Genomic DNA, 27310 nt, shown 5'->3' with positions numbered 1-27310 from the left:
ACAAAGCAAAATTGCTGGATCTCCACTTTAATGATAATTTTACATCTCATGCAACAAATCTGGAGTCAAAACAACTATCTAAACAAGAGAAAGTCAGTGGTCCTGATAAAGAATAAGGGCCAAGCTGCCTTCTGAGACCAACTTGTCCTGAACAGAACTATGGTCCGACCAAAGAATAAAGAAGGTCTAATAAATGCTTTCATAATTGGCTTGGCCAAAATACATCTCAGCACAAAGTATATATTTAGTCACCTTTTAGGCACTATTTTTTTTCCTATTTTACCTCAACTCAATTTAAAATGATATAGATAATTTGCACCTGTCACTGAAAGTCAAACATTTTCTTCTTAGGGGGTGAGGGGGAACAGGTGTTCTAGGGAGTTTATAAGTGCAAAAATAGTCATTCATCAGACTGATAGGAAAGACACCAAAATGACAGCTGCCTTGTCTACTGCAGTGGCCCTGAAGGCCGGATTTTATTGATATTTTCAAATTGACGTTCTCATGCTACAAACTGTCTACTGAGCAAATAAAATGAAAAACATAAAGTTACGTGTGTGTGTGTGTGTGTGTGTGTGTGTGTGTGTGTGTAACTTGAACTCAGGGCCTTGGCCCTGAGCTTTTCTTTGCTCAAGGCTGACCCTCTACCAGCTCTATTTCTGGCCTTCTGTTGTTTAATTGGAGATGAGTCTCACAGACTTTCCTCCCTGGGATAGCTTTAAACTGTAATCCTTGAATCTCAGCCTCCTGAGTAGCTAGGATTAACAAGCATGAGCCTGTTCTTTAATGTTCTTTAACAAAAGCCATAAATCAATGGAAGTCTGTTGGAGACTCAGTTTTGGCCTTGGTGGGGGAAGGGCAGCAGACGCTGCCCTGGGACAGTGTAACAGCGAGTCCCTCCCACCTTCCGGCCTCAACCAGAAAAGAAGCCCCTCGCCCCTGGGGGGCGAACACATGCGTGCCACCATGATAGGGTTGTCCAGCCCATAAAGGAAGTTTCATGACATCACCTGATGGGCAGCCCGGCTTAGCCAATGGCCCAAGTCCTTCCCTTTCCCGCCATTACAGCTATATTAAACCCCCCTCCCAATTAAATTCTTTGAGACTCATTCAACCATCCAGCCGTCTCCCCGTTATCTTTGTCCTGCGGTTCCTGACACATTATGGGGGGCCAAGGAAGGGATTTCGGCATCCCACTTCAGCTTACAGCTGTCCAGTAAGGACACGCCTTACTCCTTCTGCCGGTATGAGGGGTAGGGCAGAGTTTCTTCCATAAAATCGAGGTTCAGGCATTCCCCCCTGGGAGATGGGGGGGGAAGAGGTCCCAGAGATCCCTATTCCTATATTCAAGAATATAGAATGCTAATCAAATATTCAAATATCAAGTTTATGAACCTATAGTTTTTCAAGATGAAAAAAGATGCATACTGTCAAATAATGTAGAAGACAGAAAAATAAACAGTAAAATAAGATACCACACTGTTCCATAGAAAACACTGACAGTACAATTTACATAGTTAAAAAGAAAAACTAATCAGTTAACAGCTTTTGACTAAAATAATTTGCATTTTTAATCTTCAGATATGGTGTTGTAGATGATAATTTCAATTAACAAGTATTTGCAAGGGCTGGGAATATGGCCTAGTGGTAGAGTGCTTGCCTTGTATACATGAAGCCCTGGGTTCCATTCCTCAGCATCACATATATAGAAAAAGCCAGAAGTGGCACCGTGGCTCAAGTGGTAGAGTGCTAGCCTTGCCTTGAGCAAAAAGAAGCCAGGGACAGCACTCAGACCCTGAGTTCAAGCCCCAGGACTAGCAAAAAAAAAAAAGTATTTGCAAATATCAGAATTAAGGGCTGAGCTACAAAGAAGACATCCAATTTTGCTAGGCACCAGTAGCTCATTCTTGTAATCTAGGCAAGAGCTGAGGATTCAAGTTGGAAGCCAGTCTGAGCAGCAAAGTCCTTGAGACTTTTATCCTATTTAACCAGCAAAGAGCCAAAAGTGGAGATATGGCTCAAGTGATAGAGTGCCAGCCTTGAGCAAAAATTCCTAAGTGAGAGCACAAGCCTCTAAATTCAAGCCCCAGTACCAGCATAAAAAAAGAAAGGAGGGCAGGAGGGAGGGAGGGAGGGAGGGAGGGAGGGAAGGAAGGAAGGAAGGAAGGAAGGAAGGAAGGAAGGAAGGAAGGAAGGAAGGAAGGAAGGAAGGAAGGAAGGAAGGAAGGAAGGAAAGAGAGCTGTCAACAGGATTGCTGGGAGATTTAAGCGTTCCTATGTATCTCTGGTGGGAGAGCACTCTTGGAAATCAGCCTGCTTTCCCTCAGACATCAGCTCATGCCCCTTTTCTGATGCTGGTCTTTTTATACTTTTTCATTGTAATAACACTGTTTTGCAATCACTGTTTTATAGCCATAAAGTTACCCATATATTGAGCCTTGAATGTCCTCCTAGCAAAGCATCAAACCTTCAAGGTTGTCTTGGAACTACTTCAGAACCATGGAATTGACATGGAATCACACTAAGAAGTAATTTGCCCATGAATCAAAGTGGATCTATGGGGCTGGGGATATGGCCTAGTGGCAAGAGTGCCTGCCTCATATACATGAGGCCCTGGGTTCGATTCCCCAGCACCACATATATAGAAAATGGCCAGAAGTGGCGCTGTGGCAGAGTGCTAGCCTTGAGCAAAAAGAAGCCAGAGACAGTGCTCAGGCCCTGAGTCCAAGGCCCAGGACTGGCCAAAAAAAAAAAAAAAAAAGTGGATTATAATTCAAGCTTTCGTCCATCTGACTGTAGACAGATGAAGCTCACATGCTATGATACCACATCCATACATTTCAGAAAAGCTCACCTAGGATGTAGGAGGTATAGGAAGCTGTCCAAGGGTAGATAATAGGAAAGGTATCTGCCACAGCTTGTATTACAAACTGGGGTTAGGTACCACAAAGTTACTTCCTGTGTTCCAGCAAGCACAACACCGAGGAGAACTAGGAAACAAATGGGGCCAGGCGTGAAATGAATGTGCTCTGCCCAAAGGGTTGAAGGGACACCAGGCACTGGTGGCTCATGCCTATAATTCTGGCTACTCAGGAGGCCAAGATCTGAGGGCTATAGTTTGAAGCCAGTGCAGACTGACAAATTCACAAGAGTCATATCTCCAATTAATTAACAAAAGGCTAGAACTGGAGGTGTGGTTCAAACAGTAGAGTGCCAGCTGCAAGAGAAAAAGCCGACCGAGAGCCCAAGGCCCTCAGTTCATGTCCTAGTACTTGCATTTAAAAAGAAAAAAGAAAAAAAAAAAAACAGGCACCGCTGGCTCACACCCCTAATCCTAACTACTCAGAGGCTGAGATCTGGGGTTTTCAGTTCAAAGCCAGCCCAGAAAGGAAAGTCCGTGAAAATCTTATCTCCAATTAACCACAGAAAACCGGAAGTGGTGCTGGCACTCAAAGTGGTAGAGCACTAGCATTGAGCAAAAGAGCACAGGGAGAGTATCTAGACCCCAAGTTCAAGCCCCCTGACTGACAAAAAATAAAAATAAAACTTGAAGGGATTTCATCTGCCATTAGCTGAGATAAGAGGAAAGAAAAGTGATTTTGTCATTCCTAAGCTATGCCACCTTGAGCAATTTCTTAATGGTTTCCATACCTATAATTTGGAAATAAAGCTGTTTTGAGGATTACATTAGAATAATGTATATTAGGCAGATGACAGTATCTGGCGTGAGCCCCTGCTTCTCCATTACAGCTCTGTGATAGGCAAAGCCCTCCCCTCCTTGATGACCTGAAACAGTGACAAGGCCTTCCAGTAAAGGGTGAAAATCAGACTTGGGCTTTTCCCAACAGTGCCTCAATGGGATTAATCTGGGAAACTCTGTACATTACAATGTCCTTGTGAAAATTCATAATGCACATTAGTATATTAAAAAAGCACAGAAAAGTCTTACAGAAACCTATTCGATGTGGTTCAAATTTATTTGACCCTCTGGCTTTTTCAAAATAACAATTGCATTTTTGCAGTTGGAAAAACATGACTCCAGCAAACATGACTATTGATACCGCTATGGTAGGGGCAGAGAGAAGAAAAAGTATCAGCCACCTCCACAAAAGTTTTTCCTTCCCCAGGTTACAATACTATTTCACAAAGCCCTCAGGGCCAGGTACTGGTGGCTCATGCCTGAATCTTAGATATTTAGGAGGCTGAGAACTGGGAGGATCAAAGTTCTAAACCAACCTCGGTATACAGATCAAACCCTTCCTAAAAAATAGGTAGGGATGGTGGTGAAATCTAGTTATTCTAACTGTGTAGGATGCTGAAATTGAGAGGGCTGCAGCTCCAGGCAAGCCCATTTCAATGAAAGAAACTGAGCCAGGACTTGGCTAACTGTACATATTTTAATTTTTTAAAAAGTGATAGTTTCCAAAATGAAGGCATTAGTGACAAGAGTAGCTTGGGCAAATACATTTACTATTTGGTTTCAAAGACAGCAACTGGCTCACAAAAGACAACAAAGTTGGTTTCTAAGACAACACTGGTAGTTCACACCTATAATTTTAGCTACTTAGGAGGCTTAGATGTGAGAATCATGGTTTGAAACCAGCCCGGGCAGAAAAGTTTGTGAGACCACTATCTCCAATTTGCTACCCAGAAAACCAGTAGAGGAGTTGTGGCTCAAGAGGTAAAGTACCTGCCTTGAGTAGAAAAAGCTAAAAGACAATGCTCAGGCCTTGAGTTCTGGCTCCAACACACACACACACACACACACACACACACACACACACACGCACGCACGTGCACATGCACACACGCACACACACACGCACACACACACACGCACACGCACACACACACACAGACCTGAATTCTCTTGTTTCAACATTCAGTGTTCCTTTAGCATTTTTACTGAAGCCAAGTGCTCTACCACTTGAGCCACAGCTGCACTTCCAGATTTTGGAGATAGAGTCTCATGGACTTTCCTGCCCAGGCTGATTTTGAACCATAATCCTCAGATCTCAGCCTTTCTCTCTTCCTTCCTTCCTTCCTTCTTTCTTTCCTTCCTTCCTTCCTTCCTTCCTTCCTTCCTTCCTTCCTTCCTTCCTTCCTTCCTTCCTTCCTTCCTTCCTTTCCTCCCTCCCTCCCTCCCTCCCTCCCTTCCTTCCTTCCTTTTTGTCAGTCCTGGGGCTTGAACTCAAGGCCTGAGCACTGTCCGTGGATTCTTTTTGCTCAAGGCTAGCACTCTACCACTTGAGCCACAGCACCACTTCTGGCTTTTTCTATATATGTGGTACTGAGGAATCAAACCCAGGGTTCATGCATGCTAGGCAAGCACTCTACCACTAAGCCACATTCCAAGCCCCTCAGCCTCTTGGGTAACTAGGTTTACAGGCATGATCCACCAGCCTCTATCTAGTTTCAAGTTTTTAAATGAGTTACTTTCAGTTGAAACACTGTTAAAATAATGAAAGGTAGACATTTGTCAGAAAATTGTAATTCAAATAAAATCTTTCATACATAATATTGGGACAAATATTTATAATCATTGTGCCTTATGACTTTATCATTCAAGCCTTGGAAACTACTCTCATTAACAATTCCTCTTTTTTTTTTTTTTTTCCAGTACTGGGGCTTGATCTCAGGGCCTAAACACTGTCCCTGAGCTTCTTTTGCTCAAGGTTAGCCCTCTACCACTTGAGCCACAGCACCACTTCGGGCTTTTTCTGTGTATGTGGTGCTGAGGAATCAAACCCAGAGCTTCATGCATGCCAGGCAAGTACTCTACCACTAAGCCACACTCTCAGCCCCAACAATTCTTTTCAACAAAAATACTGTCTTCTGATAAAATCAATAATCCTGTTCATTACAGGCAAAGAAACAAAAAAAAAGTTGAATGAGGAATTGTTCAAAATAAAGCAAAGTGTACATTAAAACTTAATAGAATAAACCATTATTAAGCTATGCTTCACTTCTAGTTATTGAACCATATATTAAAGTAACTCATATTGGGCTGGGGATATGGCCTAGTGGCAAGAGTGCCTGCCTCGTATACATGAGGCCCTGGGTTCGATTCCCCAGCACCACATATACAGAAAATGGCCAGAAGTGGCGCTGCGGCTCAAGTGGCAGAGTGCTAGCCTTGAGCAAAAAGAAGCCAGGGACAGTATTCAGGCCCTGAGTCCAAGCCCCAGGACTGGCCAAAAAACAAACAAACAAACAATAAAGTAACTCATATTATAAAACCACATTTCAAGTCATACAATTTAAATTTCCTAAGACCAAAATGACAAAAGGTTAACTTACCCGATCTGCTAATCCTCCAGGAACAATAGTCCTCACAATCACACCGCTTGTCTTTCCTCCAACTATCCCAAAACCCAATCCAGAGCCGTCATTAATGAGCTCCACATCTTCCATATGACCCCAAGAAGCCTAAAAGTTAATAGCAAGGAAGAGTCCCAGTGTCAGTAAAACACACAGAGTATTGGAATTCCTAAATAGATCTAAGCCAGCCTGGGTGGGAAAGTCTATAAGACTCTATCTCCAATTAACCACTGGAACACAGGAACTGGCACTGTGGCTCAAAGTGGTAGAGTACTAGCCTTGAGCTGAAGAGCTCAGAGACAGTGCCCACGCCCAGAGTTCAAGCCCCAGGACCAATAAACAAACAAATAAATAAATAAAGTAATACATATGCAAGAAATTCGTATTCAATTAATCAAGGAGATTCTCTAGAGGCATAGGTATGTAGGTAGATAAGATAGATATTGACAGACAGACAGAAGTCCCTAACCTTAAGAATCTTATTATCCAGTAGAGAAAGAAACTAAAGTATGAATAATGAAACACAAGGTGAATGTCAGGTGTTGAGACACCATCACTGTAACAACCACCAAGCCCCAATCTGTGCCTGTTACCTAGCACAGGGCCCAGTACCCAAGAGAAACCAACAGGCATGTGTATGTTTGAATTGAAAGAGAATTACATGAAGAATTCAGGGTGTTGGAGAAGATAAGGGGGAAAAAAAGAAGAAAAACTCAATGAAGTATTATGGGGACCTTAAAGGAGGGAATTGAACTTGGCCTACGGGGAAGGAAGGCATTTAAACAAAAAAACAGTTGGTTTATACCAAAGGTTTTGCAAGTATTGCTCTTGGAGTCGTTTACCTTTTTATCCTTCGTCTCTGAATTTTGATATTCCCTTTCACTTCCCTAATTCTAATATCAGTATATACAGTATCGAGTGTACTCAAATGAGATACAGTGACAGTGCGGGTACAACCACAGGAAGGGAATACAAGAGGATCATCAACAATAGAAGCTACAGTTTCACATGGCATGTTGAAAGTGATGAGGGAGGAGGTAACAAACAGTACAAGAAATGTACCCAAGGCCTAACGTATGAAACTGTAACCTCTCTGCACATCACTTTGACAATAAATAAGAAAAAGATAAAAATAAACAAAAAAACCAGGAGAGCAAAGTAGGATCAGACAGCACAATGGGTCACAGATATAGTCACAGGCCTGTATTCATTAGGGAAGGGAAGTGGGAAGAAATGTTTTAGAAGAGGGAAGGACAGAAAATGGAGTCTAAGGGCTGGGAATATGGCCTAGTGGCAAGAGTGTTTGACTCAGATGCATGAAGCCCTGGGTTCGATTCCCCAGCACCACATATATAGAAAACGGCCAGAAGTGGCGCTGTGGTTCAAGTGGCAGAGTGCTAGCCTTGGGCAAAAAGAAGCCAGGAACAGTGCTCAGGCCTTGAGTTCAAGCCCCAGGATTGGCAAAAAAAAAAAGAAAGAAAGAAAGAAAAGAAAAAAGAAAAGCTATCCTGGACAGAAAAGTTTATGAGAATCACATTTCCAATTAACCAGCAAAAAGCCAGAAGTGAAGGTATGACTCCTGTGACAGAGTAGGAGTCTTGAGTGCAAACTCCAAGAAAGGGTACAAGGTCCTGAATTCGAGCACCAGTGCCAGCATAAAAAAGGAAGGAAGGGGAGAGAAGGGAAGAAATGATAAGAACTTGAGGTAGCTATATGTTAGAGGTTTGAGCCTGTAATCCTAGCTACTCAGGAGGCTGAGATCAGAGGACTGCAGTTTGAAGCCAGCAGAGAGGAAAGTCAGTGAAACCCTTATCTCCAATGAACCACCAAAAAGCCAGAAGTGGAGCTGTGGCTCAAGTAGTAGAGTGCCAGCCTTGAACCCAAACCTCGGGGACAGTGTGTCTAGGACTTGAGTTCAAGCCTCAGGACTGGCACACAAAAGAAGAACATGAGGTAAAGAAGCAATTCTCCTATTTCTTCTTAGGGAAAAGAAAGGATGATCTAACTGAGGACATTAAAAATAGGACCATGCAAACCAAACAGGTAAGACAACATTTTCCCTCCCATGATAACTGTGCATTCAGCTCACATAACCCAACAACAGTACAAGGGCATACTTACCCACCCTTCAGTTCCTCTATAACATGAAATTGTGAAGGTACTATATAATAAGCAGGAATTTAGGGACTATTTAACAAGGTCAAGCCTGGGCTTATAGCCAGTATCTGGGAAGCAATAATGTTTGCTACCCCAGAAGCCTGAACTAATGATGGCAGCTCCATTGACAGTATGTATTGATAACAAGGCATTGTGCTGAGTGCTTCTTGGGTCTTCTCCAATTTGCACATCTCTAGTTCCACATAAGAGATGAAGAAACGAAGGAGGGAAGAGGTCAAGGACCGGCTTGGTATGACACAACTGGAAATAGAAGTGAACTTAAACCTACCAAAGCCTGAATGGACTTCTTTAAATGCTAACAGAGTCTCACTTTCTTCACTCCATTTATTAAGCAAATTGCACTGGGTAAATATCACCAGTTACAACCAGGAGAATGCCTATACATTAATTTGTGTTTTGACCTTGTATTGTACCAGACGGTCTATATTTTTTGTCTCAATGAATGAAAATTAAATAAATCAGCTAGCACTTAGTGTTATAAGAAAACAAGATTTATTAGCCTGCACTCTGAAGGTGCAAGCCAAAAATCTATAAAAGGTTCCAAAGCAAGTTTAAGCAGTCCCAAAAGAGACATCTATTTTTCTGTTTTAAAACTCGCTGGAATATATCCTTACATGAAAGAAAAATCTGCTATCATTTCCTAATACCAATAATCTTGTCATAAACTACCATTACAATTTATAAAGATAACGTGTTGAATTAGTAACCAGTTGGGCACTGGTGGCTCAGGCCTGTAATCCTAGCTACTCAGGAGGCTGAGATCTGAGAATCAGGGTTCGAAGCCAACCTGGACAAGAAAGTCTGTGAAACTTTTTATCTCCAATGAACTTCCAAAATGTCAGAAGTAGAGCGTTGGCTCAAGTGATAGATCATTAATTACCCTTAAGTACAAAACCTCAGGGACAGTAGCTAGGCCCCCCAGTTCAAGCCCCAGGACTGGCATTAAAAAAAAGGAGAAGAAGAAAGAAAGAGAGAGACAGAGAAGAAAAAAGTAACCAACTCTGTCAAAGGAAAGTCAATAAAAATCACTAATAAAATCTCTCAGTTCATAACCAGGCACTGTTAGCTCAGGTCTATAATCTTGGCTATTTAGGAGTCTGAGATCTAAGGACTATGGTTTGAAGTCAGCCTAGGCAGAAAAGCCTGTGACAATCTGATTTCCAATTACAAACAAAAATGTACAAGTAGAGTTGTGGCTTACGTGGTAGAGGGCTAGCCTTGAGTGAAAAAGCCAAGTGAGAGCCAGGGACCCCGAGTTGGGGGCCACGGGCACATAACAAGAAAAGAAGAAGAAAAAGGAGATATATGGGAATTTTACACTTGGAGACACACCATCTTCCTTAACATGGTAACTGAAGTGGCATTCCTAGCCTTACTATCAACAGTATAATTCAAAATTAAATAATGTTCCTCCACCCTCATTTTCACTCACTGTTTCAGGCAGAGCTGAGTCTGCTGGGCTGGTGGAAGTCCTGCTTCTTGTGTGGACAGGTTCCCTGGCCACAACCAGACGCAGTGATCCAGTGGTTTGTTGTAATAATGCAATGGCTTGCTGGTGGGAAACTTTGTGATCCAGTGGTGTGTGGTTAATGGCCAAAATCTGGTCATTTTCCTTTAACCTTTGATCCCTTAATCACACAGGAAGAGAAAGGTTCATATTAAACAGCCTCCAGCTTGATTCACTGAAGAAAGTTGTTGTTGCTTATGGCACTACTCAGTTATTGCCCATGGTACTATTTTTTAACATATTGATGCAAATAATTATATAACAGAGCTCAGAGTGCTTGTCATCAAAACAGTTAATAACTAATTAAGTAGTGGACCCCTAAACACACCCCTACACACACACACACACACACACACACGTTTTGAAAGCTTAGTTACAAAATTACCATGTATATACAGGGCTCATAGCTAGGGTTTTACAAGTGTGACACCACATGTCACCTGCACTCCTGAACTGGTTTCCATCTGATTTCCCAGCACATCTCACTGGGATAGCTAGATTCTCAACTTCATTAATAATTTCCTCACCAGTGGGTTCACCTCATTTCTACTGTTCTTTACCACTCTGCTGTCTATCAAAGAGGTATAGACACTTATTTCCAATTAACTACAAAAAAAAAATTGGAAGTAGAGCTGTGGCTCAAGTGGTAGAGTGCTAACCTTGAGCAAAAAGAAGCCAGGACAGTGATCAGGCTCTGAGTCCAAGCCCCAGGACTGGCAAAAAAAAAAAGCACCAGAGGTGGAGATGTGGCTCAAGTGGTACAGTGTCAGCCTTGAGCAAAAAAAAAAAAGCTAAGTGAGAGCATAAGATTCTGTGTTCAAGCCCCAGTTCAGGCACAAAAATGAAGTAAAATAAATGAAAACAAAGCCTAAAGAAGCTTAGCACCTTATCTAGAGTCTGACTCCAGAGTTAAATTCATCGTCTAGAATTTACTTTCTCCTGGTTTGCTGTAGTTGACTTTTATCTCCCAATCACCATCAAAACATAGCATCCTTCCTTATCCTTCCATGTCTTAAATGTATCTATCCGTCTCTCCCTCTAAAGCCCACCAGCCCAAGGGAATCTTTACATAACACCTAAATCTAATTTGCAACTTCTTGCAAAATTTCTCTGTCTAGGCTTTCTTCATGATGGTTATTCATCAGTTTAAAAAGGTGCAATGAAGTGAGGCCACGGTGGCCCACACCTATGGTCCTAGTTACCATGGAGGGTGAAAACTGAGGACTGAGGTTCAGAGCCAGCCCACATCAACAAATCTTCTAGACTCTTAGCTACAAATAATCAGAAAAAAGTCAGAAGTAGAAGTATAATGTAAATGACAAAGCACCAGCCCATGAACAAAATGGAAAAAAGGCAAAGAAGGAAGGAAGAGAGGGAGGGAGGGAGGGAGGGAGGGAGGGAGGGAGGGAGGGAGGAAGGAAGGAAGGAAGGAAGGAAGGAAGGAAGGAAGGAAGGAAGGAAGGAAGGAAGGAAGGAAGGAAGGCAGGCAGAGAGAGAGAGAAAGGAAAAAAGAAAATGTGAGCAAGAACATGAGGTCCTGAGTTCAAGCCTCAGTATACCACATACACACCAAAATGTGCAGTGAAAATCAGGATGTAACTCAATGGTAAATTCTTGGCTATTTTGCACAAGGCCCTGGATTCTACCCCTAGCACTGACCAAAAGATGTGTAATGATTATCTACTGCTACTGACCAATAAAGACAGCCCAGGGATTTAAGAAATTCTTTATGGCTGTCTCAAAATGGATTATTTTTTAACCCCTAAAATGCAGAAGAAAATTCATTTCAAAACAGAAAACCATCTTTTTCATGAATACAATTTTAAGTTATATTACCCTTCTCTTTCTCAGTTCACAGCACACTGACAAAAAAATTTGTTAGGGCCTGAGCTTGAGGATGCAGGGTAAATTTGGTTGGTATTCTTTGATGTCCTGGACCAACTTGGATTTTGCCTACAAATATCAGCTCACCAACTACTCTGACCTGCAGTTTCCCTCCAAAACATGCCTGGCTTTTCCTGCTCCTGTGGCAACTGTCTCCTGCAGCTCAAAGGACTTTCAGCTCTGCTCCACCAAACTGAACTCACCCTTCCCCAGAGAGCCTGGTCTCCACCATCACCCATCACACTCTCAATGCCCGGGTGACGCTGTCACAGCATGCTACATCCTTCCTGCTCCATTTTACATAGGCTGCAGACAGGGATTCCTTAGATTTGGATTCTCTTTAGATTCTCCCTCAGAACTAGCAAATTCAACAGCTATTTGTGTTGTGTGTGCCGATTTGGGGGGAGGGGTGCTTAAACTCAGGGCCTGGGTGCTGTCCTTGAGCTTTTGTGCTCAAGGCTAGTTAGTGTTCTACCATGGGAACCACACTCCACTTCTGGCTTTTTGGTGGTTAATTAAGGAATGAGTTCCATGGACTTTCATGCTGGAGATGGCTTTGAACCAAAATCCTTAGATCTCAGCCTACTGAGTAGCTAGGATTATAGGCTCAAGCCACTAGTACAGGGCCTGTGATTCTTATCTCTAACTACCAAAAAAGAAGTGAAACTGGCTTAAGTGGCAGAGTGCTAGCCTTGAGCACAAATACTCAAGGAATAGTGCCCAGGCCCTGAGTTCAAACACCCGGATTGGCATAAAAAATATTTTTTTCTGTCCCAGTTTGAAGCCATCCCAGGCAGGAAAGTCTGTGACTCTTATCTCCAATTAACCACCACCACCAAAAACAAACAAACAAAAATCCAAATAAGCAGGAGTGAAGCTGTGGCTCCAGTGGTAGAATGACAAGCTGAAGGGGAAAATGTCAGCAAGAACAGGAGGTGCCAGTAATCCTAGCTGCTTTAATCCAGTCTCCTCAAAAGAAAGAGACCTGAGGATAGCAGTTCGAAGCCAGCCTGGGCAATAAAGCTAGCCCAAGCCCATGCTCTAATTCAAACCCCAATATTAGCAAAAAATAAAACTAAAAAATATAAAGCATTATAGAACGATGAAACTTGATGAGATGGTTGGGATAGGAGTGGGGGAGAATGATGGAAGGAGTGACTCACATCAAAGTGCATTGTACACATAAATGGACACATTAACCTTTTGTACAACTACGGCGGGGAATGTGGCTTAGTGGTAGAGTGCTTGCCTAGCATGCATGAAGCCCTGGGTTTGATTCCTTAGCACCACATAAACAGAAAAGGCTGGACATGGTGCTGTGGCTCAAGTGGTGATAGAGGGCTAGCCTTGAACAAAAAGAACCAGGGATGGTGTGCAGGCCCTGAGTCCAAGCCCCAGGACTGGCAAAAGAAAAAAACTTTTGCACAACTATTATGACAGTAATAAAGAAAAGTGTATGATAATAATAAAGAAAAAGCAGAACAAGTACATGTACAAATGCACAAGAAGACTTAGTAAAGTGTTAGCTGCTACTATTACTGTTTTTATTACTAATTGCTTATTCTCTTTATAATGATGCTTTCAGAGCTGTCAGAAAAAGAACTGGCAAAATGGGCATGGTCCTCACCTGTCGGCTATACTCCCCGGATGAACTTCCTTCACAAAGATCTCCACTTCTCCCAGACTCTGGCTCCTTAGAGCCACCACGCTGAATCCCAGGCCTCCAGTGGAAGGGCGTTCTATGTCTATATATTCAACTTGCCGGCCCTAAAGAAGGGAGATTTTAAAAAAAATGAAATGATGTACATTTAAACAACATACCCTTTCTGCAGAATTTAAATTGCACAGCACAAAAACAGCTTCTCCTAAGTCGTCTTTGTAATGGAAATAAAGTGATCATTTCAGTAAGACACTGTATCTGGAATCCTGAATGATGGTTGCTTTCAACAGACTGTAAGAGGTGTAAGCAAGCTGGATACCAGTGGATCACACCTGTAATCCTACTCAGGAGTCTAAGATCTGAGAATCAAGGTTCAAAGGCACACAAATTCACTAGATTCTTATTTCCAATTAATTAGCAAAAAGCTGGAAATGGAGGTCGGTTCAAGTGGTAGAGCACTGGCCATGAGAAAAAGAGAAACAAACAAGTTAAAGCACAAAGGCCTGAGTTCAAGATCCCCTAACACAAATAATAATAATAATAAAACCCCAAGAAGCTAGAGTTACAATAAATGCCTATAATCAAGTTACTCAAGAACTACTCACAAGAGGATCATGAGTTGAAGGCCAGCCTAGGCAGTTAGGGGCATTCAATATCTCAAAAGCAAAAGAAAAACAAAATGGCTGGTGTTTAGCTCAAGCAGTAGAGCACTGAGGTCCTAATAAATAAACAAAGCAAGCTATAGAAAGACCACCACTTAAGAAGAGTTCTTCACTGTTTTTTTTCTGTGACAGCTAAGCATTCTATTGGTTTAGATAGCAATTGCATTTATCTGACGAAAACTTCATAAATGTAATCAACTAACAAGAGCATCACATTAATAGGACAGAACACTACTGTCATAAAAAAAATAGGTCCAGAATATTATTTTACTACCACAGTTCAGGCTGACAGTATGGCTCATGGTAGAATGACTAGCCATACCAATTTCAATAGATTCCTTTTCCCATTCAAACACAGGTTTCATTTTGAAAGGCAAGTATTAGATGGAAGAATGAACCAACATAAAACTAGCATATCCAAAAATTCAAGTTATCTATTATTGTTTTTTCTGTTGGTCATGGAGCTTGAACTCAGGGCCTGTCTCTGAGCTTTTCTGCTCAAGGTTACTACTCTACCACTTTGAGCTACAGCTCCACTTTGAGCCACAGTTTCACTTTGAGTTTTCTGGTGATTAATTGGAGATAAGAGTCTCATGGACTTCCTGCCCGGACTTGCTTCAAACTGTGATGCTCAGATCTCAGCCTCCTGAGTACCCAGAATTACAGATGTGAGCCACCAGCGCCTGGCTATTATTTCATTTTTAATAGCTATTATGGGTTCTACCTTTCCAATATTTTCCTAGAAGTTTCCAAACTTTATAAGTACCAATTCCCACTAATTCTGTCTTGACATGAAATAAACAAGTTTCAATAATTTTTTTCACTTCCGGCAGACATTAACATTTCTTTCATGACCAAACCACTAAGAATCTCTTGCTTTATAATAACAGAAATGTGCTCAAAGTAGAATCTTTGTCTATGAACACTCATTTACTACAAACATGGACACTCTCCTTTAGTATTTGCTTCATCCTGTGTTTCTGTGAAGAGCCAGACTAAAGCTATTTTGAAGTCAGGCCCCACTTTACTATGAGAACCTGAGATAAGCAGGCCCTTTGAGCAAACCCAGGCCACCCCTTGCTTCTAACCGCCTGGGAATGCTTAACTCTAATCACCCTGGAATGTCTCTAGCCCTGAGAACACCTGATTGCTGTAACTTTGTTTTTTTGCCTTTATAAGCCCTGTGAAATCTCAGCTCGGGGCCTTCCTCCTAACCTCTGCTGTGTCGGTGGTTAGGACGAGGCCCGACCTGCAGCTTGCCTGAATAAAGCCTTGCTTTTGCATTTCAGAATGTCTGGCTCTCGGTGGTCTTCTTGGTGGTCGTCTCGTAACTTGGGCATAACAGTTGTGGGCTGGCCCGGGATAGCCCCAGAGACCCCCGAGACCCCAGCCTCCAAAGGTAAGAAAACAGCGCTGTCAATTTGTCTTGTCCTGTCATTTGTCTGTTTTTCTGCCTTCAGGAGGACGGCCGTTACGACTTGTTTTTTTGTTTTGTTTTGTTTTTGCAAGTTCTGGGCCTTGGACTCAGGGCCTGAGCACTGTCCCTTCTTTTTTTGCTCAAGGCTAGCACTCTGCCACTTGAGCCATAGTGCCACTTCTGGACGTTTTCTATATATGTGGTGCTGGGGAATCGAACCCAGGGCTTCATGTATACAAGGCAGGCACTCTTGCCACTAGGCCATGTTCCCAGCCCCGACTTGTATTTCTTGAAGGGGTTGTCAAAGCGGACGCACTTGCACGGCAATCCTGGAGGAACTGGGGAACTCCCCAGACTCTTCACCCTTGAAGGGGGACCCCTGGAACCCTGTCTTGAACTTGGGTCCACTCCTTCTGCACCCTTGCAGGAGGTCGTGGGCCAACTTGGAAGATCTCCAACTCGTAGCTTTTCTTGTTCTCAGGCCTGTGTGTTGTCCTCCTTTTATATTGTTATAATTGTTTTTGTAGCCTTTTGGACTGAACTTCTGATCAGAGCTATGGGTAACATTCTATCTTGGGGACCTCCATCTAGCCCCCTAGACTTGACCCTAGCTCATTGGAGGAAGGTTAAGGAGATAGCTCAGAACCAACGTGTGGCCCTTAAGAAGGAAAAGTGGATCACCTTGTGCAAATCAGAATGGCCCACCCTTGAGGGAGCTCATTGGCCACCAGAGGGGAGCTTTGACATAGGTAAGATCAGGACTTTACAATGCCTAATCTACACCCCTCGTTTGGGCCATCCAGACCAGGTTCCTTATATAGACACATAGAGGGAACTCGTTGACAGGGACGCTCCAGCTTGGGTTCGGCCTTTCTTACCAACTCCTTCCCCTACCCCAATATTCGTTAAAAAGACACAGGGTGACAAGAGAGAAACCAAGAAGGAAGAGAAGAAATTGTACCCATCTGTCCTCCAGGGAGGAAGCAGAGAGGAGGAAATGTTTCCCTCTCCATACTCCCCACCCTAGTTAACTCTACAAGAGGAGGACTCGGAGGAAAATGTTTCAGCTGTGCCCTCCGCTCCGGAGGGTCCCACCCAGTCAACTTGCCGGCGCCGAGGAATTATACCTCTTCATAATTCTGTTGCCCCTCCCCTTCGCCCTATAGGTCCTGTGGATGCAGATGGTCAACAATAATTCTGGCCATTTGCTACTAGTGATCTTTACAACTGGCGTACCCAAAATGCCCCCTTTTCTGAGAAACCCCAGGATTTAATTCGCTTGCTTGAAACTATGCTTTTCACTCACCAGCCCACTTGGGATGATTGTAGCCAGTTTTTACAGGTCCTTTTCACCACTGAGGAGAGAGATCGTATCCGGGAAGCGGCCCGGAGACTTGTCCCCGGCCCCACCGGAGCGCCCCTCGCGGATCCTGCCTTGATTGCTACCTATTTTCCCAAGACCCGACCAGCATGGGACTACAATACGGCTAAAGGTAGGGAGCGACTCCTCGCCTATTGCCAGGCTCTGTTGGCAGGTCTCAAAGCAGTGGCTCGCTGACCTACTAATATGGCCAAAGTTTATGATATTAGACAGGGAGAAAGTGAAAGTCCGGCAGCATACCTTGAGTGGCTCATGGAAGCCTTTAGTCAATACACCCCGTATGATCTTGAGGCCCAGGAATCTGCTCAGATGATTGTTTGCCTACATAAATCAAGCCGCACCAGACATAAAGCGGAAGTTGCAGGCTCTAGACAGGCTTGGTGAAAAATCTGTTAGGGATATAGTAGCAGTGGTGGAAAAGGTTTATAATGAGAGACAGAAGAACAAAGACAGGAAAGGAAGGACAGAGAATGCGAAATCGAGTGAGAAAAGAGAAACAGATCTAAGGAAAAGAGTTTGGCTAGAATTTTGGAGCAACAACAGGCACAACACAAGAAGGACCTCAGGGAAATCCTGACCTCCGTGCAGGCAGGAAACTTTAGACAGTCCTTCTTTCCAAGTAAGGAAAGAGGCCCAAACCCCAATCAAGAGTGGGGAAGAATCAGTGTGCCTATTGCAAGGAGGAGAGGCATTCGATCAAAAACTGCCCAGAGCTAGCCAAGAAAAAGGAGAAAAAACAGAAAGTAGGATCATGAGTGTTGCCAGCCTTAGAGTTGGCTGAGGACAGTGACTGAGGGAGTCGGGGCTCAGACCCCCCCTCCCGGAGCCCAGGATGACATTGAAAGTGGAGGGGAATCCAGTCATGTTCATGGTAGATACGGGAGCAGAAAATTCAGTATTACTAGCCCCGAGAGGGCCGATGTCCACTGCAACAACATGGGTCCAAGGTGAGACGGGCACTAAACCCTATAAAGAAAAGTGGACTTGGGAGTGGGCCGGGTAACCCACTCATTTTTAGTCATCCCTGACTACCCCTATCCATTGCTTGGATGTGACCTCTTAACAAAAATGAAAGCTCAGGTACAGTTCACAGGCAGTGGGGCTTCTGTGATGAACTCAAGAGAAAAGCCTGTTAGTATACTAATAACTAGTAAGTTAGAAGAGGAGTATAGGCTATACCAGCATCCTAAGCCTGAGTCTCCAGAAGATGAGTGGCTATGGGCGTTTCCCTAAGCATGGGCAGAAACTGGAGGAATGGGACTGGCAAAACATTGTCCTCCAATCTTTGTGGAACTCAAAGCTGGGGCCAACCCAGTAAAAGTTCGCCAGTACCCTCTGTCACTAGAAGCAAAGAAGGGGTCACTCCCCACATCAGAAAATTGTTAGAATTAGGAGTCCTGAAGCCCATCCAGTTAGCCTGGAATACTCCACTGTTGCCTGTCAAAAAGCCTAATTCTAATGATTACAGACCAGTGCAAGACTTGAGAGAAGTTAACAAGAGAGTAATGGACATTCACCCAACAGTCCCAAACCTGTATACCCTGCTGAGCTCCCTGTCATCGAGCCATGTGTGGTATACTGTGTTGGATCTAAAGGGTGCCTTCTTTAGCCTGCCCTTAGCCCCACAGAGCCAAAGCTACTTTGCATTCACTTGGCACGATCCTGAGATCTGGATAAGTGGTCAATTGACCTGGACCAAGCTGCCTCAAGGATTCAAGAACTTGCCTACCATCTTTGACGAGGCATTACATGAAGACCTGAGTGAGTACCGCTCCAAAAATAAGGGAATAAAGTCTATTGCAGTATGTAGATGATTTGTTAATAGCCGCTCCAGACCAAAATATCTGTTTAAAGGGGACAGCTAGGCTCTTAAAGACTCTTGGCAATTTGGGCTATAGGGCCTCCACTAAAAAGGCACAAATCTGTAAACGTGAAGTCACCTATCTGGGCTTCATATTAAAAGAGGGCAAGCGTTGACTGTCGGATGCACGTAAAGAAACCATGCTAAAAATCCCTGTGCCTAAGTCAGCCAGACAAGTCAGAGTTCCTGGGAACAGCGGGCTTTTGCCGGCTATGGATACCTAGGTTCACTGAGATGGCCAAGCCTCTACATGAAGCCACCAAAAACCTCCCAGAGTTTCATTGGACTGAGCAGATGCAAAAAGCCTTCGAAGCAATCAAGAAAAACCTTTTGGAGGCTCTTGCCTTGGGTTTACCTGATGTGAACAAGCCATCCACATTATTCGTGGCTGAAAGTAAAGGAATAGCAAAAGGAGTGTTCACTCAGCCAATTGGACCTTGGAAGCGGCCAGTTGCCTAAAACAAACAGGAGATTTTAAGCCTCATCCGGGCCCATGGGAACCAGCAAAAATTGCCATTACGCACTGTTCTGGTCATCAAAAGGGAGTTGATTCAGTGACTAGAGGGAATAATCTGGCCTACCAGGCAGCCAAGAAAGCAGCCTAGAGCAGAAGTATTGACTCTAGTAGACTCGGAGCCACAAGCTTTACCTCCTGTGCCCCAGTATTCCCAAGAAGATTTGAAGTGGATAAAGAAAATTCCCATGGCCCACAAAACCCCGGACAGAGAAGAAAACAACAACTGGTGGAAAATTTGTGAAGGGAAACTTATCTTGCCACAGGGCTGGGTAAGGGAATCCTTAAGAGAATCCACTGAGCTTCTCACATGGGAACACGAAGAATGCAGGACTTGCTCTGACACTCCAAAGTGAAGGAAATCAACTTATTGAAGATACTAAAAATTGTAAGGCCTACGTGGCTACTGTATATGTTCTTGGTACATTGTGTATTGTATATATGTCTACCTGACCTACAGGGCGTAAGATATCACAAGAAATGTACACACTGCCCTACTATGTAACTGTACCCTTTTTGCACAACACCTTGTCAAAAGAATTTTAATAAATAAATAAATTAAAAAAATAGATACTATGAGACAGACTATAACTCCATTGGCCACCTATGTGCGGCCTAGCATGCTCTGTAAGTGTTGTATCCTCATTGGCCGCCTGTGTGTGGCAAGTTTGTCTGTGATGTTTGCCTTATAACCAGGCTGGAAGGCCACATGGTCACACGGTTCCAGCTCCCGAGTCTGGGCTGCACATGTGAGGGCAGTTCCAGATCCCGAGTCTGGGCCCTGATCCTGCACACGTGGTCGGCAGTTTCGGCTCCCAAGTCTGGGCTGCGACCAAGGCCGATTGGTTCACTTTTTGTTCACTTTTTACTTCCCCAATAAATCTGTCCTTTTGTCATCTTGTTAAAAAAAAAAATTGTGGGGCTGGGGATATGGCCTAGTGGCAAGAATGCTTGCCTCATATACATGAGGCCCTGGGTTCAATTCCCCAGCACCACATATACAGCAAATGGCCAGAAGTGTCGCTGTGGCTCAAGTGGCAGAGTGCTAGCCTTGAGCAAAAAGAAGCCAGGGACAGTGCTCAGGCCCTGAGTCCAAGCCCAGGACTGGTCAAAAAAAAAAAAATTTTAAGGCCTGTCAGCTCACCAACACCCCCAATCAACCAGTTACTAAAGGAGCTCGCCTCCGTGGGGATAGGCCAGGCGTGTATTGGGAAGTAGATTTCACAGAAATTAAACCTGGAAAATTTGGATACAAATATTTGCTAGTTTTTCTAGACACCTTTTCAGGATGGGTTGAAGCTTATCCAACAAAGCAAGAGACCACGAATGTAGTGGCTAAGAAGATCCTGAAAGAAATCCTACCCAGGTATGGCTTCCCATCCACCATTGGGTCAGACAACGGACCAGCCTTTGTCTCAAAAGTAAATCAGGGAATAGCTGCTGCATTGGGGACGGATTGGAAATTGCATTGTGCTTATAGACCCCAGAGTTCAGGACAGGCAGAAAGAATGAATCGGACTCTAAAAGAGACCTTAACTAATTTGGCCTTAGAGACTGGCGCAGACTGGGTGTCACTCCTTCCTTTTGCTCTGTTTAGAGTAAGAAATTCTCCCTATCAGCTTGGCTTTACTCCTTTTGAAATAATGTACAGGTACCCCCTGCCCATTATCCCTAGCCTTCAGACTGAATTGCTTGCTGATTTGGATGATACTGAGTTTTGTGTAAACCTGACTATTTGCAACTCATGCATAAGAGTATGTGGCCCCAACTTAAGGCATCATAAGATTCCACTTCTGTCCCTACCCCCCATTTATTCAGACCAGTGGACTGGGTGTTCGTCCAAAGGCATAACCCAAAATCCTTGGAACCACGGTGGAAGGGACCCTACGTGGTGCTACTGACTACATCCACCGCCCTCAAAGTAGACGGCATCGCCACTTGGGTCCATTGCTCCCATGCCAGGCCAGCTGACCCCTTTGCCCTGGACGAAGACTACCGTGGTGGAACATGGGAGGTCTCCAAGCACCCGATTCAGCCGCTTCGCCTCAAGAAAAGAAAGTTAGACTGAATACTGTTATAATTTTCTTTTTGCCTTCTTTTCTTGCTACCCTGGATAATGTTGATGCTAACCTTCACCAGCCTTTCCAATTATCTTGGCAGCTCACTCCAAAGTGGGGTGACCCCCTTATTTTAGCAACTAAGGAAGCCCCTTTAGGAACCTGGTGGCCAGACTTAGTAGTAGACTTATGTGACTTGGCCGCAGGATGTGCCAGAAAACCTAGGACGGGCCTGTGTGCCTATCCACAGGAGTGAGGGGTGATTTGGCAAAGGTGCAGCTTGTCCAATCCATGTGGTGGGACAGCCATAAGGGGGTGTCCATTCAAGGTGGAAGAGGACAAGCCGGCACCAGGACAGTTCATCAAGCTCTGAGGAGTAGGATGGAGATGGGCCATTTTGTAGGACAGGCCAATGGAGGCCTTTCTTTTGTCTCTTGTTTTCAGGTGAACATTGGAAATCTGGTGGTAAAAGTGAAATTTGAGCTGGTACATCTCTTCAGGAAAGAAAGCTTGTAAACCTGAGATTGTGTCCTTATTGAGATCTGTTAAAGGCCTGCAAAGGTGATGCAGGCATTTTTTAGGTCATCAGAGATCAGTTCCCAGCCAGTCAGGAAAAAGTTTTTACAAACTAGAATGTTAAAAGGCTATACTGCTGTAGCCCAAAAAGAAGTTTGTATAGCTGAAAGTTAAATGTTGGATGTAATTTCCAGTTTGAAGTAAAGCTCCTAAGTAGACTAAGGTTATAGGTTCCTGGCTAGGTAAGGTCAACGCCCCTGAGTCAGCCTGAAGAAGTTACAGAAGATGGATGATCTTCACCCATCAGCCCCCCTTTAAAACCGAGGGACCAGAGTTGTTTTTGGGAAGATGAGGCAGGATAAACTAGAGGCATGCAAAACAGAGGTACAGAGACTATACTTGTAAGAAATGGTGACAGGCCCTTTGGTTACTACATTGGGCCCTACTGGCCCATGCCTTACCTCTATATCATCCCCTAGACATGCAAGCCATTGAAATGGACAGAAGGGAGCCACGATTGGCTCCCAAGGTACCAAAGAGAAAAGGGGGAAAATGAAGAGCCAGACTAAAGCCATTTTGAAGTCAGGCCCCACTTTACTATGCGAACCTGAGAAAAGCAGGCCCTGTGAGCAAACCCAGGCCACCCCCTGCTTCTAACCGCCTGGGAATGCTTAACTCTAATCACCCTGGAATACCTGATTGCTGTAACTTTGTTTTTTTGCCTTTATAAGCCCTGTGAAATCTCAGCTCGGGGCCTTCCTCCTAACCTCCACTGTGTCGGTGGGTAGGGCGAGGCCCGACCTGCAGCTCGCCTGAATAAAGCCTTGCTTTTGCATTTCGGAATGTCTGGCTCTCTGTGGTCTTGGTGGTCGTCTCGTGACTTGGGCATAACATTTGTTTTTTGTTTTTTAACAGGATCTTGATATGTTGCCCAAGCTGGCTTGGAATTTACAATCCTCCTGACAACCTCAGTCAGGGATTACAGCCATGAATCACCATGCCCAAATTTTATATAATTTAAAGTCAATCAATCCCCAATGGGTTAGAAAGTGGTGTTAATTCCACCTAACAATATAAAAATGCAAACAAAATACATAACACATTTCAAGTCAAAAAGAGTGGGTATAGGGGCTGGAAATATAGCCTAGTGGCAAGAATGCTTGCCTCGTATACATGAAGCCCTGGGTTCGATTCCTCAGCACCACATATATAGAAAAAGGCCAAAAGTGGCACTGTGTCTCAAGTTGGCAGAGTGCTATTCTTGAGCAAAAAGAAGCTAGGGACAGTGCTTAGGTCCTAAGTCCAAGCTCTAAGACTGGCCAAAAAAAAAAAAAAAGAGGGAGGGGAGCAAATGAGGGAGAAGGTAACAAATTGTGCAAGAAATGTACCCACCGCCTTACGTATAAAACTGTAACCCCTCTGTACATCACTTTGACAAATAATTATTCAGGAAAAAAAAAGAGTGGGTATAGGTATCTTTTTCAAATTGAAAACAAAAGGAAAAAAAGGTAATATACATGTCACATAGTACAAGGTAACTTTACCTGAGCCATCTGATGAATGATTGAGTTAAAGTCTTCATTTCCCAAGTTAGGGGCCCAAGGAAATACTCCAGAAACAGTTAAATTATTATGGGGCCTGTGGGCATTCCCATTCGTAATGGAACCATCCGTGAACACTAATAAACCTTTCCGAGAAAAATCAAAATTGGCTGAACAATCCGACGGAATATGGCTGAGCTGTTAAAGAGAAAAACAGGACAATCATCAACAGAAAACTTCAGAAAAAATATATATTTTCCCCATTTAATGTATAAGGTGTGGTTTAAATATATGTGAATTAAATAAAGTACATATGCTTTTATTTTGTGGCATAATTGTGGCTTGAAATCAGGGTTCTGGGCAATGGGCACCGTCTCTTAGCCTTTTGGGCTCAAGGCTGAACTTTGTCACTTGTGCCACAATTCTACTTCTGGTTTTTTGGTGGTTAATTGGAGATTAGTGTCTTATGGACTTTCTTGCCTGGGCTGGCTTTGAACTACAATCTTCAGATCTCAGCCTCCTGAATAGTTAGGATTACTGCCCTGAGCCACTAGCATCTCGCTTCCCATACACACTTTGATTTATTACAAAAAAGAAAAAAAGTTTAACCCAGCACTCATGGCTCATGCCTGTTACTGTAAGTAAACACCAAAAAGCCAGAAGTAAAGCTGTGGTTGAAAATGTATAGAGCTAGCTTTGAGCACAAAAGCATAAGGACAGTGCCTGGACCCTGAGTTCAAGCCCCAGGACCAGTACACACACAAAAAATGTTTAATGGTTGTAAATTGGTCAGTGTATCCTGCCTTCTATGTCTATCCCATGTCAATATGATGTCTACATACAGCTCATTATCCCTCATATGCTTAGATACATATAGTCATATAAGACATTAAGCTCTTTTGTGCTCATCTGTACATATGAGGAGCCTCAAGAGAGCCACAGGTTGGGTGTTAGGACTCAGGCCTGGCATTGTGACTCATGCCTGTAATCCTAGCTACTCAGGAGGCTGAGATCTGAGGATCTCGGTTCTAAGCCAGCCTGGGCAGAAAGTCCCCATGAGAATCTTATCTCCAATTAGCCACTCAAAAACCAGAAATAGAGCTGTGTCTCAAAGTGGTAGAGTGCTAGCCTTGAACAAAAGAGCTCAGGAACAGGACCCAGGCCCTGAGTTCAAGCCCCACAACTGACCCTCCCCCCAAAAGAAGAGCCACAGATACTATTAAACAGCAATAATAATAGTACTTAATTAAGTTTTATACCAAGATTCTTTTGGATTTTTTTGTTAGTAATAGGGTTTGAACTCAGGGCCTCAAGTGCTACCACTTGAGTCACAAATCCAGCATAACTTCTATTATTTTGAAAAGTCTTACAGACTTTTCTGGCTGGGCTGGCTCTGTTTGAACCTCCTCAGTCTCTTGAGTAGCTAAGATTAAAAGCCTGTGCCTCTTGCACTAGATCCTAGAGACTGGGTGGACCTCTTTCTTAATGTCCAGTGTCCTTTGTCTTAAGATTTGGTGCAGGGCTGGGGATATGGCCTAGTGGCAAGAGTGCTTGCCTCATATACATGAGGCCCTGGGTTCAATTCCCCAGCACCACATATACAGAAAATGGCCAGAAGTGGCGCTGTGGCTCAAGTGGCAGAGTGCTAGCCTTGAGCAAAAAGAAGCCAGGGACAGTGCTCAGGCCCTGAGTCCAAGGCCCAGGACTGGCCAAAAAAAGAAAAAAAAGATTTGGTGCAATATGCTTAAAAAAAAAAAAAAGAAGCCTATGCCTCAGGTATCTACCTAGCTATTTCACAATACTTCAATGTATTTATCTCATTTAATCCATACATTAGTACTTTTGTGAACTGAGACACACAGATTAAATCCTTGAACAAGATTAATAGGACGTTAGTCACATAACCACTTGACCATTAGCAGAAAGAAGAGAAGAATACTATAATTTCGAGGAGTTAGATTATAAAATATCATTGCTGGGCTGGGAACATGGCTTAGTGGTAGAGTGCTTGCCTAGCATGCATGAAGCCCTGGGTTCGATTCCTCAGCACCACATAAACAGAACAAGCTGGAAGTGGTGCTATGGCTCAAGTGGTACAGTGCTAGCCTTGAGCAAAAGAAGCTCAGGGACAGTACCCAGGCCCTGAGTCCAAGCCCCAGGACTGGGGGAAAAATTTTATATATATATACACACACATACACGCACACACACACACACACACACACACACACACACACACATCATTGCTGTAGCTGGGCACTGGTGGCTCACACCTACAATCCTAGCTACTGAAGAAGCTAAGCTCTAAAGACTGAGGTTCGAAGCCAGTATAGGCAGAAAAGTATGAGACTCTGATTTCCGATTAACTAGCAAAAAGCCAGAGTGAGGTGTGGCTCAAGTGGTAGAACACTAACTTTGAGCAAAACAGCTAAGGGAGAGAGAGAGAGAGCTCGGGCCCTAAGTTCAAGCCCTAATACCAGAGAAAGAAAAAAAATATTCAAAAAGGAAAAATCACGGGACTGGGAATATGGCCTAGTGGTAAAGTACTCGCCTCATATACATGAAGCCCTGGGTTCAATTCCTCAGCACCACATATATAGAAAAAGCCGGAAGTGGCGCTGTGGCTCAAGTGGTAGAGTGCTAGCCTTGAGCAAAAAAGAAGCCAGGGATAGTGTTCAGGCCCTGAGTTCAAGACCCAGGACTGGCAAAAAACAAAACAAAACAAAAAAGAAAAATCACTACTGATACAACTGCTAACACAGTAGAATAAAAAAGTAACACTTGCAACCAGGCTGTGGTGGTTCATACCTGTAATTCTAGCTACTCAGGAGGCAGAGATTTGAGGAATGCAGATCAAATCCAGGCTTTGCAGCAAAGTCCTTGAGACTCTTAGGGTCAATAAACAACTCAAAAATAGCCAAAAGTGGAGCTGTGCGTCAAGTACTAGAGTGTTAGCCTTGAGCAAAAACAAACTCAGGAACAGAGCCAGGATCTAAGTTCAAGCTCCAGGATGAGAATAATAATAATAACACTCAGAATAAATGTCAGGAGATAAGATGGTATAACGCAGTGATTGAGTATGTTCTAAGCATGGTCAGGCTCTGAGTTCAATTCCTAACACCATTTGAGAAGCATTATTTATAATTTGGAAGAAAATCTTGGATATTCTCTAAACATCTCACCTTTACTTATTTTAATTAAGTAAAAAAAAGTTATGGTCCATGGTGCAACATGAAATTATTCATGTGTATGTACATGCGCACATGCACTATTAAGTAAGTGTACTTTCTTAGGCTTTTTTTGTTCAATGTTGGTGCTCTACTGCTTGTGTGCTTGAGCTGTAAGTCCACTTCTGCCTTTTTTTCTGGTTTACTGGAGATAAGAGACTCACAGACTTTCTTGCCCAGACTGGCTTCAAATTCTGAACCTCAGATCTCAGCCTCCTGAGTGGTTAGAATTACAGCGTGAGCCACCATGGCCCAGCCTATTATCAACATTTAAAAACTACTTAGGGGGCGGGGGTGGGGAGTATTGGAGGGGAGGGAAGATGGGAGAAAAATGAGGGAATGGAGGGGTAACAAGTTGGACCAAAAAAAAATGTACTCACTACCTTAGGTATGTAACTGTAACCCCTCCATAAATCACCTTGACAAAATTAAATTTAATTAAAAGAAAACTATTGACACCACCACTACCACCACGCAGGTCCCAATAGGGTCATGCAAAGCTACTCATCCTCACAGTGTTTGTCCTCTCCACCCCTCTCTAGGTCTACTGTTTGTACACAGCCAGACAGAATACCACATGGAAC

At 43.5% G+C, this 27310-nt stretch overlaps 1 protein-coding gene and 1 non-coding gene across 7 annotated transcripts in view; one reads left to right on the top strand and one right to left on the bottom strand.

Annotated features, from left to right (window-relative positions):
• Patj (PATJ crumbs cell polarity complex component) overlaps positions 1-27310 on the bottom strand; it is a 304043-nt gene that overhangs the window by 270255 nt on the left and 6478 nt on the right. For all 6 annotated transcript variants that reach the window (XM_048351444.1, XM_048351442.1, XM_048351445.1 and 3 more), the window contains 4 exons: positions 23503-23697; positions 13518-13657; positions 9932-10127; positions 6301-6429 (listed from right to left, as the gene is read on the bottom strand). In XM_048351444.1, coding sequence (XP_048207401.1) covers positions 6301-6429; positions 9932-10127; positions 13518-13657; positions 23503-23697 — 660 coding nt within the window. The remainder of the gene's footprint in view (positions 1-6300; positions 6430-9931; positions 10128-13517; positions 13658-23502; positions 23698-27310) is intronic.
• On the top strand, positions 24947-25018 carry LOC125355840. The gene has a single exon (XR_007211764.1). It is a non-coding gene; the product is annotated as a small nucleolar RNA SNORA81 (small nucleolar RNA).

The sequence above is a fragment of the Perognathus longimembris genome, chromosome 7 (assembly GCF_023159225.1).
Source record: "Perognathus longimembris pacificus isolate PPM17 chromosome 7, ASM2315922v1, whole genome shotgun sequence".
Taxonomy (NCBI): domain Eukaryota; kingdom Metazoa; phylum Chordata; class Mammalia; order Rodentia; family Heteromyidae; genus Perognathus; species Perognathus longimembris.
Note: the sequence above shows the minus strand (reverse complement) of the source record. Positions and strands in the feature narration are given on the sequence as shown.